The following is a 12,400-nucleotide window of genomic DNA, read 5'->3' on the forward strand; positions in this document are numbered from 1 at the left end:
GCTTTCAGTGTTAACACTTGGCTTTGCTGTGTGCGTGTCTCAGAAACTGCAAAGCTTGCTTGCTTGCATAAAACTTCCAACACTTGACTCCAGGCATTACTAAAGACAGTACAGTGACTCGAGCAATTAATAAGGTATGTGATAGGATTTTTATCTGGAAAAAAAAAAGTGCTAATGCTTTCTAAATGCTTTCTTCATTCTGACAGTGGTTAAGTGGCAAGGTGCTGAGATACGGCTTCAGTGGACCCAGATGCAGTACCCAGCACAGCTCTAATGCTGCTCTCAGCCCCATCCAAACTGGGTAATAGTTTTAATGTAAAACAGACCCAAGACACTCATGCTCAGGTTTTGTCACATCTCTCTCTCATTTTATCTTTGTCTACCATCTCTGCCTGTATCAATAATCTTTCCTCAGATTGTTGTTACAAGCGTCCTTTATGAATTTATAATTTTCTTTGCATATGCTGCCTGACATTTGCCTGTAGTAATGACTAGCTATGTATTAACTTAGATTATAATGAAGAGTGTTGCTCTTCTACATTGCTCTGAGACATCAGTCTCTCGCTACCTCTGTGGTCTGCACTACTCATATAGTAAATAGAGGCATTCATGAATTTAGTCTGATACCAGCCTGCCACTTCACAGAACCATTACCTTCATTTTACAAAAATTGACTTGCAATATAGAACAAAGAAATATGGATGACAACTGTGATAAGATTTTTCTGAAGGAGTAGTCGCTGTTGTGCAGTGTTTGCTCACCTGCCTCTGCCTTTGTGCTGGCCTGTGTTCCTTGTGTCGAGGCTGATGCCAGGCAAATAATTCTGTCTTAAAACCAGCCCTGGGGGTGCTGTCTGCAGCCAGCACGGACCTACGGATCTGCTCCACTGCAGCGTTCAGGACCTGAATCCAGAACTCAGTCCCTGTCCTCTGACTTCATGAGTGGAGTTGGTGGGACAGCAAATGGCCCACAGAGCAAGAAGGGAGGTGCTACAGGGTGCTGATATGGTGTGAATCCCAGGAGAGATGTGGAATTACCAAAGCAATACATTACACTTCCTGTTCCACTTCCTTCCTGTTCTTTCCCCATCCCAAACACCCGCCTTAAAACACATTTTTTTTTGGTTCAAACAACAAGGCTAAACAGGTGAATTTTTAAATAATGATTGAGGATTTTTTTTATTCATTTAAGTTTCAATATCATTACAGAAAATGTTATGGTACAGAGTTGTTTAACATTAGTTTTATTCTTTGCTCATTTAATTTCCACATGAATGCTGGTAACACTAATATCTGTACAAGATCAGTCTTTGATTTTTTTTTTTTAGTTTTTAATTCTGTACATTTTTAAATGTATTGGTTAAAAAGGCTGTCAGCACTTAAGGAAGCAATTTTTTGTTTGTTTGTTGAAATAAAAGGTATCCAGTTACTGCCCAAGAGTACTGAGCTGGGTGGCTGCTGGGACAAGAGAGATCCCTGAACGCGCAGCGAGGTGGGAGAACCTCGGGGCTTCACGGGGTTCCCAGGGCAGCCACTCTGCTTTTGGCACTGTGCACATCAACACGAGATACAAGATAAAGAACAAGCAGAAGCTCTCTGTGAAGTGGTTATGAAGCATACTAATAAGGGAAATCCAAGTGTTGTCTACGCTAGTATAAATAAGCAGACAGCCTTGTTTTAAGAGCATAAGTAGTTGTATCTTAAAGATGAGAAAAAACACAAGTTCTGCAGGCACCTACTGCTGTCTACTAAAAGCTACCGCTATTAGAACTAGCATTGAACACACAAAGCAATTGCAAGGAAAGGAAAAAGTTGCTTTGATATAATCAGAATAAATTTCTTTGTTAAGATTTGCTTTTAAAGTTTTTTTTTTTAAAAGGTATTATTTAAATTCCATTTGAAATATAGTTCAAGATGTTGACTATACTGATCAACTTTTATCCAAATCAGAAAAACTAGCTGTGCCGTTGCATATTACAGGATACAGTCAATGATATGTGGACATGCATCAAAGCTTCGCTCCTGCTGGTGACATCATAGCCTTCCAATGACCATGACATCCACCACCTCCCCCTTGTGAAGCTCCACATACTGCTCTGTCTTTGGAGGTAGCATCAACAGTCCATTGGCACTGCGCATACTCATCAGACGACTACTCATCTGATTCCCTACAGGAGAGGGAAAGAAAAATTTCAGTTAATTTTTCAATTTCTTCCAAATGCTGCAACACAACAGGAGGGAAATAGGCTGCTTTTACGGAGATATTCATGTTGCTACTTTTTCATAGCGCTGGGATCAAAGGCTACGGGATGGAAACAGAGAACTATGTAGAAAATTAGTCAGATGCTCATTGTTCAGGTTCTCAAAATCTCTGATTACTTTCCTAGCCAGCTTTTCACATTTTCCCCACTCAGACTTTTGTCCATGCTTCTATATCTTTGCATAGTAAATTGTTTTTCCATTGGAATTTCTAATCTTATCAAAAATAGTTTATTTTTCAATTTGTACATTTAATTCAGACTGTACAAAAGCAAAACCCAGGACAAGGTAGAATATTTTTTAATGCACCAGTTAAAAGATTGGATTTCTTTGGGACATTGTGCTTTATAACAGGTCCCGAGGATAAACAATATCATCTTAGTAGTACTGACAAAAAATGAAAATGCAATAAAAAAGTAATGGCCTTTGTTGGTTTTCTAACTTTTATATTGACAAGGAAATCATTCCAGACGATCTTGACTGAGTAAAGAAAAGAATGGTGCACAAGACAAAAAATGAGTTGAACATTTCTAAGTAAAGATAACACTTTGAATCACAACTGCGAAATACCAGAGATTGAAGGACCTTGCATATCAATGGTAAGAATTTTGTCTACGTCAACAGCAAGATGCATGTTGGGCCAACATGTCTTCTATGAAGACTTGCTTGTAATGCCTTGTATTGAACAATCTGGATGTGTCCAAAAGTCAATTAGTGGTTTAAGGTCCTGAATATCTTGAGCAATCACAGTCAATCTTGTAGCAGCATGCAGGTGGAAAAAGTACTCAAAATATTATTTACCTCAACTGCAGCTGAGTATCCAGAAGTATCTCTAGATGGCAAACACAACTAATAAAGAACTTAATGTACTTAAAAGAACAGACATTGCCTCTGCTATTTCTTATACTTTTCCAGTTCAGATAGAATTGCACTTATTTGAATTGTTCTTACTTGGGCCCCAACTTGTGTTTGTTTAGTACCTGCGCAAGAGTAAAAGTAAGCAAACGTGCCTGTGCGTGAGTGCAAATAAGCCTGGATGAAAGCGTGTAAAAAGGAGTGTGTGTACCTAGGCAGGCATACAGATGTGTTTTTGTGTGGGTGAATATAAAGGCAAGTTATCCAGGTAGAGCTTTAATGATTAAGTTGGTGAGTCATATCATGGGTAAGTTTTATGCTACTGTACGTGTATGCGGGTGCACAAGTTTGTCAGTGAATCAGTCTGTCTAAAGAAGCATGTATGAAAATACATGTGCATGTGCTTGGTTGCTTGAAAGCATTTGTGCAGGAAGGTGGAAGAGTTTGTCGATGTGACTGAGGACTAACCTGTACTCTGTGCCCAAGGTAGTGGTTCTTGGTGATGCCAAGTCAGTATGCACCGATGGTATTCTGGGCGGGGGTCCAATTTTACATCACATGATAACTGTAGAAGAAGCAAAGAAAGGATGAAGATGTCATGCATTTGCATTTTACTAATATAATGGAATTATTATTGTTATTATTACATTATCTGTTTATTATATATTTATTTTTTTTTCTCAACAGTTTTTTCTTTTATATTTCAAGGTCAGAGAGTGTGGAGGACAAGGTCAGAGGCTCTAGGAGGAAGAGATTGTAGTATTTAAGGGAATTTTAATTTTGATATTATAATATCAAAGAATATGTTGGAGAGTGCAAGGGTTAAGTTGAAAATTCTAAAGTCTCTTTTCTGAGAGTTTAAAGACTATATCTCTCTGAAACAAAAGCTTTATAGTTTCTGGTCTCAGGATGACACTTGCAAAAAGATAAAACTTTTATTCACTTTCAAAACCCTGCTAGCCTGGACAGAAGGGAAATGCTCAGCCCTTGAAATGAAAAGAAATATGTGCAGTGGCTTATACTGAGATTTATGGGAAGCATATATGAAAATTCATACAAAAGTGAGGGTCATACTGGGCAGCACCAAGACTGAAACACTGTCAGTCACTGTCTGTTTTAGAATATTTTAGCTGTGAGATAAAGAAGAATTTTGACTGCTGAAGAAGTGTGAAAGAGAGACACAAGGGACAAGCAGTAAGACAGAAGTGTGAGTACAGCCAAGAATGGTAGGAAAATTGTAACAGGAGGTCTGTTCTTTGGTACTTTTCTTGAAAGAAAACTAGGAAAATAACATTACAACAACATGCCTTGAAACTACAAGAAATACTTTTGGTATATCCAGGATTTCTTCTCCGGGTAGAATGAATAGCATAAGGGACTTGTGTTGCTTGGAGTGGGGATCATGTGGATTCCTCCATCAAACAGTCAGCTCAAGAACTGGCACAAGCACAAGTTTAGAAGTTTATAGTTCCTACCTGGTCATGCAGAACTACCTGACTCTCCTGGTATTCCCTAGATATTTAGGCACGCTGCATATTCTTTGCCACAGGACTTTTATACAGCAAAGTGTCCTGCCTGACTGATCAGAAGATTGCTGCCTGGGTACATGTACATCTTGGGTCATTAGCTCGCCATCTAACTGTCAGAAATTATGGGACTGAATATTAACATTAACCGAGACCCAGAATGCACTTTTCTTTACTGTGAACTTCTTTCCACTTGTCAAAATTGGCCTGAGGTTGAGATTCCCCAAAGGGGACAGCTTTTCAGAGCTCAAACAGAAATCTTCAGCATCATGGAATCAGTACAGAATCACTAGGGTTGGAAAAGACCTTCAAGATCAGGTCCAACCATGACATTGTCCTGATGTTTTATTCAACACCAGGACAAAAGTTTTTAAGTACAGCCCCTGTTTCTTACCCTGGCTTTGATAATGGTGGGCCGAGGATCCAGGATACCCTGCATTTTCCTCAGTGCAGGAACGACGAAGAGATTGCAGGTGACAACAGCGGACACAGGGTTGCCTGTTGAGCAAAGAGCAGTTGGAGGTGACTCCCTCACACGATGCCCAAGGAAATGGTGGGTTTTTCTAACAATTACACTCTAAAGGAGTCAGAAAAGGTTTTCCTGCTTGGTGCAGGCCACGTGGCACCTAAGCCTGCAGTGGGATGTGACAATGTGCAACTGCTCAGAGCTACGTGATGCTCCGTTCATCTATCTCCTCAAACAAAGCACAACAACCAACACAAGAGAGGAAAAACACTGGAGACCTAAAAAACACCAGATTATCAGGAACAGGAGCCCTCGTGTAGTCAGAAAACCAAACAAATCCAGGGCAATATGAAGAAAAAAGGACCCTCCTGGCTTAGGAAGTGGGAGGCTTGTGGCCAGAGTCCCCACAAACAGCTGCTCTGAAGCCAGTGCCTTTTCAAAGCGACCCCGTGCTCAGGAGCTGAAGCAACACTGCCCTCTCTTGGCTCAACAGAGCGAGCGGGATTTAAAAAACCCCTTAATTCTGAAAAAAAAAACCCCAAAAAACAAAAAAAACCCAAACCTTCTTGGATTCTCTGTTTTGTCTCCATTTTCAGTACTTCAGGAGGGACATACTGACCTGCCTGCACAGTGTACCTATTTGGAAGGAGGAGGAAATTGCAGAAAAACCCTGCTCTATAGTATCATTTACAAAAAGAAGGAAATTGGTGGAAAATTGATGGAAAAAAATCTACACCCTATAATACAGCAATGCTCAGGATGGGGTAAGAAATCTTTAGTGCATCACTCTCCTTTAGAAATTTGTGGGAAAATCTTACTGCTTCCCATCCTAGGGGTGCCAGTCCCAGGCATGGGCATTGTGAAATGCCACTGTTTTATCATGTTTGCTGTTATCTGGGCATAGAAACAAAAATCATCCCAAAATGTCTTACCCGGGAGTGCGAAGATTATTTTTCTTACACCATCAATATCCAGAGTTGCAAAAGTTGTGGGCAGGCTATGGAAAAAGAAAACTATTTAGTATCTACATTGGACTTTGACTGAACATACCTTTTAGTGCACAGGTAAACTCAAGGCATTTTTTTCACACATTACATAATGTGGAGTTTATTGCTTTCCTTTTTTCTTTTTTTTTATCCTCATTGCCTTCTCTACTCATGGATTGCAGCATCACAATTATCCTAGATTGCGCTGAGGAATTTAGAAAGTTGATATTCATATCCAGGGCATCTTCTCTTATCTCCAGCATTATTTATCTCTCTTCTCCCTTCATATCCTGCCCTTTCTTTTTTCGCATCACAACTTCTCTCGCATCTCCTTGACACATAACCCCATAACTCTCAGTTACTTTTATTCTTATTATCATAAATGCTTTTCTTGCAGAGCTTAGACAAAATAATCACCTATCATTCTATTTATAAACTGCTCTGTGACTAGCTCAGATATTTTCTACCTGTGTTTAAGCTCATTTTATTTAAAGGATTTGTAAACAAAGCAAAACAAAACAGGATCTCTCTTTCTTGGCAGCTCACGAGCACCTGCTGCTTATTCCATACTGGAGCCATAATCCTCTGCTTGTGATTACCTGACAGAACAACTAGTTTTTCTTGGTATTCAATTGTGAAGTTGCAAGCTGAGGATCTTGCTTCTGATGAGGAAACATCACTAACAGCAGACAAACTAATGCTCCAAAATACAAATGTTGTCTTTGTGCTAGAAGCTGAGAGGGGTAGTATCAAAATTATACAGTTCCATTTATTTTTTTTTAATATAGGGTTCTCTAAAGTTTTTTTTTGCAGCATATAGAGACTTTATCCTCCCTTACTGCAGTGTCTACAGCAGCAGTGACACTCGCGCAGTATTTCAGAAGCGCCAGTGGCTCCTGCTGGATCTCCTGCAGAGGACAGACTCAGAGCTGCTGCCAGGGAAGACCTCGGTGTATGAGGGAAGAGCTCTCCCTCTCTTCCAGAGCCTCTCTGGGGCGGTCTTTAGTGCTTTAAGTCTTTAGTTATCCCAGCTATTAGTTATACAAACAGGGCAGTGCTGTGATAGGAATATAGCTGTCTAAAAAAAGGGACTTATCCATTAAAAATATTTTCTATGCACCTTTTAAAACTTTTCATTATTTTAGACATTAAAGGATACCTCATGGGAGCAATGATTAGACTGAGTTCCTCAGTTTCATCTCGAGCAAATGACTATCCCCTGGTCTGGAATACTTAGCAGATACATCACACTTGTCATCATTACTATTTAATTTTCTATCTGCTAGGACTAATCAAGATCATATTTTACCAGGCACAGCTGGTGTTTGAAGTGTCTGTGTTAAAATGATGAGAACTGTGAGCTGGACCTCCAAACTACAGCATGCTATATCCAGTTCACAAACTGAGGTATGACAAATGTAAGTGCTAATTCATATTTACCCGAAACTCTGAATTCCCCTATGAATTTTCTACAGAATTACTGGTACTGTCTTCTAGTACTTCACTCTGACATTGCTCCTTGATAGGCTATCATCCTGCATTAGTTCAGCAGCTTTCAGATCAAGTGGAGGAATGGTAAATCCCAGGAATCACACTGCACTGATACGGCTTATCAAAACACAGGCACACAAACCAAATTCTGATCTTGCTTGGCTATTGGAACTTATCCTTGGTGATTTTTCCTAATATAGCAATCAAAGCTCTAGTAAAATCTAAGGTCTTTTAAGAACATAATAAAATAAGATATAATAAAAGTGTAATATAATAATAACCTTAATAAACTAACACATGAGACAGAGTATTTGCTCCTGTAGTACAGTCAAAGAAAATGAGGGTGCTTAAGTTCTCAGTGAGCTTAGATGACCAAATGTTTTTATAATAGTGAGAAATCTTTCCAATGGCCTAAAATAAAAATGGTGTACCTGAGAAAAACAAGGTTTCTCAAGGTTTGTATGGATAGTTGTTAGGAGCTTGCTGTTCCAAGTCTGCAGGAGGATCACCAGAAGAAGGCGTTCCCTTAGCTTTCAGATAAGCCAGAACCAGAACGTAATGCTCTGAATTTCCTCCATCAGGTTATCCATTTTGGCAGCGTTAGAATCTGGACTGCAGGCCCCAGCTCTGGGACTTCCCTACACCGATGGCAGCAGCAGAACAACTTCTAGCGCTGGGCTGCGCAGGGCCCACGCGGGAGGGAACGTTTCTGCAGCTCCCCTGTTCCCTTCACAGACAGGAGGTGGTGGGAGCCGCAGCACAAGCGCCAGTGCTCAGGCAGCCCTTTCCTGGGGTGCATCCACAGCTACTCAGAGCCTTGGTCTGTTTCCCCAGAAAACACCCATTTTCTGCTCTCCGCCATGGGAACTACTATGGGCTAGAGGGAATCACTTTCAAGTTGCATTCGGGGTTCAGTTATTGGACTGCGCAACATGAGACAGAGTGAGACAGGGCTGTGGAAACTCTCCCCTCCTGTATTTGTGAAAAAGAAGTCACTATTCTCATTAGATGTAATCTTTATTGTCTCCACAAAGCACATGCCTTGACAGATTAATTAGCCGTGCTACAGCAAACCAATACCGAAGCACTGTTTTCTGAGATAAACCAAGCACAAAACATTGAGTTTCCTATAAAATCCTTGTGTTTAACAAGTCAAATAATAATTAAAAAAAACCTTATAAATTATTTGTCATTCCACCTTTCTCAAGAAATTGCTTGTTTACATCAATTTGAGTTATGTAAACTTTGAAGTGAAACAAAATGCTTGTCAAATCAGCACTTAAATGTCTTTATAATTCCCTGTTACTTGTCAGTGTCTGAGCTCAGTGATCATAGCCAGGATTGTGGATGTGTCTGCAGTATGACGATTTTCCTCCCCTCTGATTTGCAACAGTTATCAGAAAGATATCTATTACTGATCAAAAGTCATCCCTCTGTTCAAGTTAGTTTTACCTACAAAGATCCAAGATTATTCTGAATAAGAGTAATTATTTCCCTATATCTCTCTATACGTCTATTTATATCCAACTATGCATATGTGGTTTTATATATGTGCATGTGTGAGATTTACAGTGCATTTTAAAGCCTGGTATCCACTGAAACATTATATAGCATATTCGGCCAGAAAATAGACTCCACTGATGCTACTTAATTAAAAAGATTTCTTACCCTGGTTTCATAAAAACTCTGCCAAAGTGAATCTGTGCGTGAAGATCGATGTCCAGCACCTGTTTAAGATAATCCTGTTTAAAATGGAAAGAGAAAACTGATTAAGTAACATCAAAGTGTCTTACACCATTTAAGTATTCAAAGCAATCAATTAATATCAAGTAGAGAGGAAAGACTTGTCAAATCCTGAAAGTGCTATAGTCCAGTGGGGAATTTCCAGTATTTGAAAAAAATATTTTCAAAAAAAAAAAAAAAGACGTAAATAGCAGATTCATTTTAAGTGCCAAACCTGTCTCCATGAGGACACAGTAACATACATAAATTTAACTGCAGCATCAGAATCTTAAAGTTCCCCACAATTACCTATTCCTAAAATATTGGTTATGCCAAAGAGGAGGAAAAAAACCTTTATAATTCAAAGTTAAGACTTAAAATCATCAAGTTATTTATCTTTTACCAAAGAAGCAATCTGTACAAAGTTAGAGATCTCCTATAGCTTTTGAAATTTAGGTTCTGCTGTTAAAAACAGAATTTTATAGGATACTCTTATTATTGTAATTTTTGGAGGACATGATCTAACAGTGGTTGGGTTTAACTGTCCTAAGTTTCTTAGAACAGAAAAACTGTGGGTGGCTTGCACATTCCAGTGAAATGTCCTGCTTGAAAACAATCGATCCAACTGTTAAAAACCCCCAAACTGGACTTACGTTTTCATCTTTACTAAAAATTGCTATGCTCGAGTACTACCAAGATGTAGTATCCTGTCTGCTGTGTTTAGTGAGACTTAAGACAGAGCATAATAATCATCTCCCAAGAGAGACTCTCAGAACACTGTATCCGAAGCTCCTTTGCAGTTTTCCCATCCATCCCCGTTCTTTTTTTGTTGTTGTTCGAATACTTGAAAAGTATCGCTATTATTGGACCACCATAAATTTAAATGCTTACCTATTGATTGTAGTGATGCAGTGTAGTAACCCCCTTTTTATTTGCTTTTTAATATTTGCATGTTCAAGGATATTTCACTAGAAGTGTTGAAAGCTCAGAAGGAGAACTGCCAGTGGAATACAGAGTCTACTTATAAAGCCTCGGATTTAGCCAAAATGCATAAATGCCTGTTTGACAATTCAGCAGTCTACTCGCTTCCTAGTGATCCAGTGTCTGTACTTCATCACCACCTCCCCAAACTAAGCACCAGCACTTATCCTTATTATTTTTCTAGTAACACCAAGGATATTAGAGGAATTGAAAGTGTTCGTCATTGGTTTAACTAGTTATCTATTTTCATGATATATCCAACAATGTTTTCTACTCAGAAAAGGGACAAAAACAGCGCTCATGCTTGTCATCTTCTAGTGACTGTCTTTAGTATCTGTTAGTTATAAAAGGAGAGATGTTTCTTTTACCTGCCAAACTCACAGATTCAGCTTGGGATCAAAAAGTAATCTGAGTTTTCCTTCGCATAAGTCATGATTAATAAATGTCCTGCAGGTTCATTTACGCCCCACCAGCATCTGTGTATCCCTATTTTCTTTGATGATTTGTCACAGGGATTACCAACGGGAATTCAATCAACAATTCTGTTAATGATTCAAAAGGCAAATATATCAGCTCACTGCGTCTCGTAGGCATTGCCTCTGTAGGCAGGAGTAAAATGTGATAAAACTATTTCTGTAACAGATATAGCCCTAGCACATTCAGCAAACAGATCTGCTGAGTAAGAGAGAACCATTTATATACTCAGTTGCTCCTCATAGTACTTTCAAAGTAGCTTTAGTTTATCTTCATTTAACCTACTCTGAGAGTAAAAAGAAGTCTGTTGCTTTCATGTGCTATTAACCAAATACCTTTGTCACCACAACTACAAAATTTGTTCCTTAAACAAAAAACACATCTGCAAAGCATTCACATCAAGAACTGGATTCTTCCATGTTCTCCTGTTTTTCTACTGTGCAACGGAAATGAGGATGGCATTGAAGACTTTTAAAAATTAACTCAGAGTCACTTCTTAAATTAAAAAGTAAGATCTCTTTTTAATAAGCATTAATACAAAGGTAGTAGCTGTGATGATGGACTCTGGCTTGAAATTCTTACATATTCTAGCAAGCTGTAGACAAATTTAGCATACCTTTTCTCCCATAGATACACCTCCTGATGTAATGATCACGTCGGCGCGGCTGATACCCTCATTCAGTGCATTCAGTAAATCATCCGGGCTACAGGGAAAAAAAAAAAGGCAAGTACATGAGTGGTACAGTTATGAATTACAGTATGTGTCTGTGTGTATACACGCACCCACACAGACATATATATACCCACATATAGTAAACACTTAGAACTCTACAATAATACAGGATCTTTTCCTTCACACTGCTCTGTTACGCTCAAGAACTGCAAACCCATTAAGTGAATACCACACAGTCTGACATCCTTTGCTCTAAGATCTTCTTGACAGGAACAGTGGGATGTTTTATACTGGAACCAAAGAGTAGCAATACAGGTGCATGAAAGTGTGTGACTTGCAGAGTAGATAGCAACATATATCATGAGATGAACTGACAGGGCTACCTAAGGGGGCCCAGCCCAGGGAAGTTCTTTGACACCAAGCAGACTGAAGTGCTATTTAACTTATTGGAAATGTGCAAAAATGGGGGTCAGACTCCACTGAAAGCTTCCATCAGTGAAAAGTGAGAGCAAACCCTTTATCTCTTCCATTAGAGGACTCTGCAGCCAAGCCAGCTGTACATCCTCTTCATCTTGGAAAAACACAAGAAACAGTGCAATAGTAGTTGTGATGCTCCCTCATGCAAAAAGTATAACTCTGGGAAGGAGGAGGATAGAAATTGGGTATATTTCACTGTGACTTTTTTTTTTTAACCTACACTAGAATTACAATTTTGAAGCAGTCATCATCTACCTAACAGTAGTGTTAACCTAAAAGCATGCACTGAAGAAACTTGATAAGAAAAGCTGCATGAGAAGGTGAAAGGATCTTGCAAGATACTAAATACATATAGTGTTTTTAACATTTGTGAACTGACCATAAGCTGATTAATTTATATGACTATATGCCATATTCCTTCAACAATATCTTTTTTCCTAAAGATCTTCAAGTCTTTCTTCATGGGGCCGTATTCCTTCTTGGAATTGGAA

The 12,400-nt window shown here is 39.0% G+C and overlaps 1 protein-coding gene across 8 annotated transcripts in view; it reads right to left on the minus strand.

The window, feature by feature from the left end:
* Nucleotides 1-1,199: 1,199 nt before the first annotated feature.
* The window catches only part of GPHN (gephyrin), a 254,183-nt gene continuing 242,982 nt past the window's right edge, over nt 1,200-12,400 (minus strand). For all 8 annotated transcript variants that reach the window (XM_088536554.1, XM_088536553.1, XM_088536550.1 and 5 more), the window contains 6 exons: nt 11,376-11,463; nt 9,251-9,324; nt 6,038-6,102; nt 5,034-5,137; nt 3,582-3,678; nt 1,200-2,167 (listed from right to left, as the gene is read on the minus strand). In XM_088536554.1, coding sequence (XP_088392680.1) covers nt 2,034-2,167; nt 3,582-3,678; nt 5,034-5,137; nt 6,038-6,102; nt 9,251-9,324; nt 11,376-11,463 — 562 coding nt within the window. In that variant the 3' untranslated portion in view covers nt 1,200-2,033. The remainder of the gene's footprint in view (nt 2,168-3,581; nt 3,679-5,033; nt 5,138-6,037; nt 6,103-9,250; nt 9,325-11,375; nt 11,464-12,400) is intronic.

Source organism: Tinamus guttatus, unplaced genomic scaffold (assembly GCF_059628265.1).
Source record: "Tinamus guttatus ecotype Peru unplaced genomic scaffold, ASM5962826v1 Tinamus_guttatus_pri_ptg000676l, whole genome shotgun sequence".
NCBI classification, from domain to species: domain Eukaryota; kingdom Metazoa; phylum Chordata; class Aves; order Tinamiformes; family Tinamidae; genus Tinamus; species Tinamus guttatus.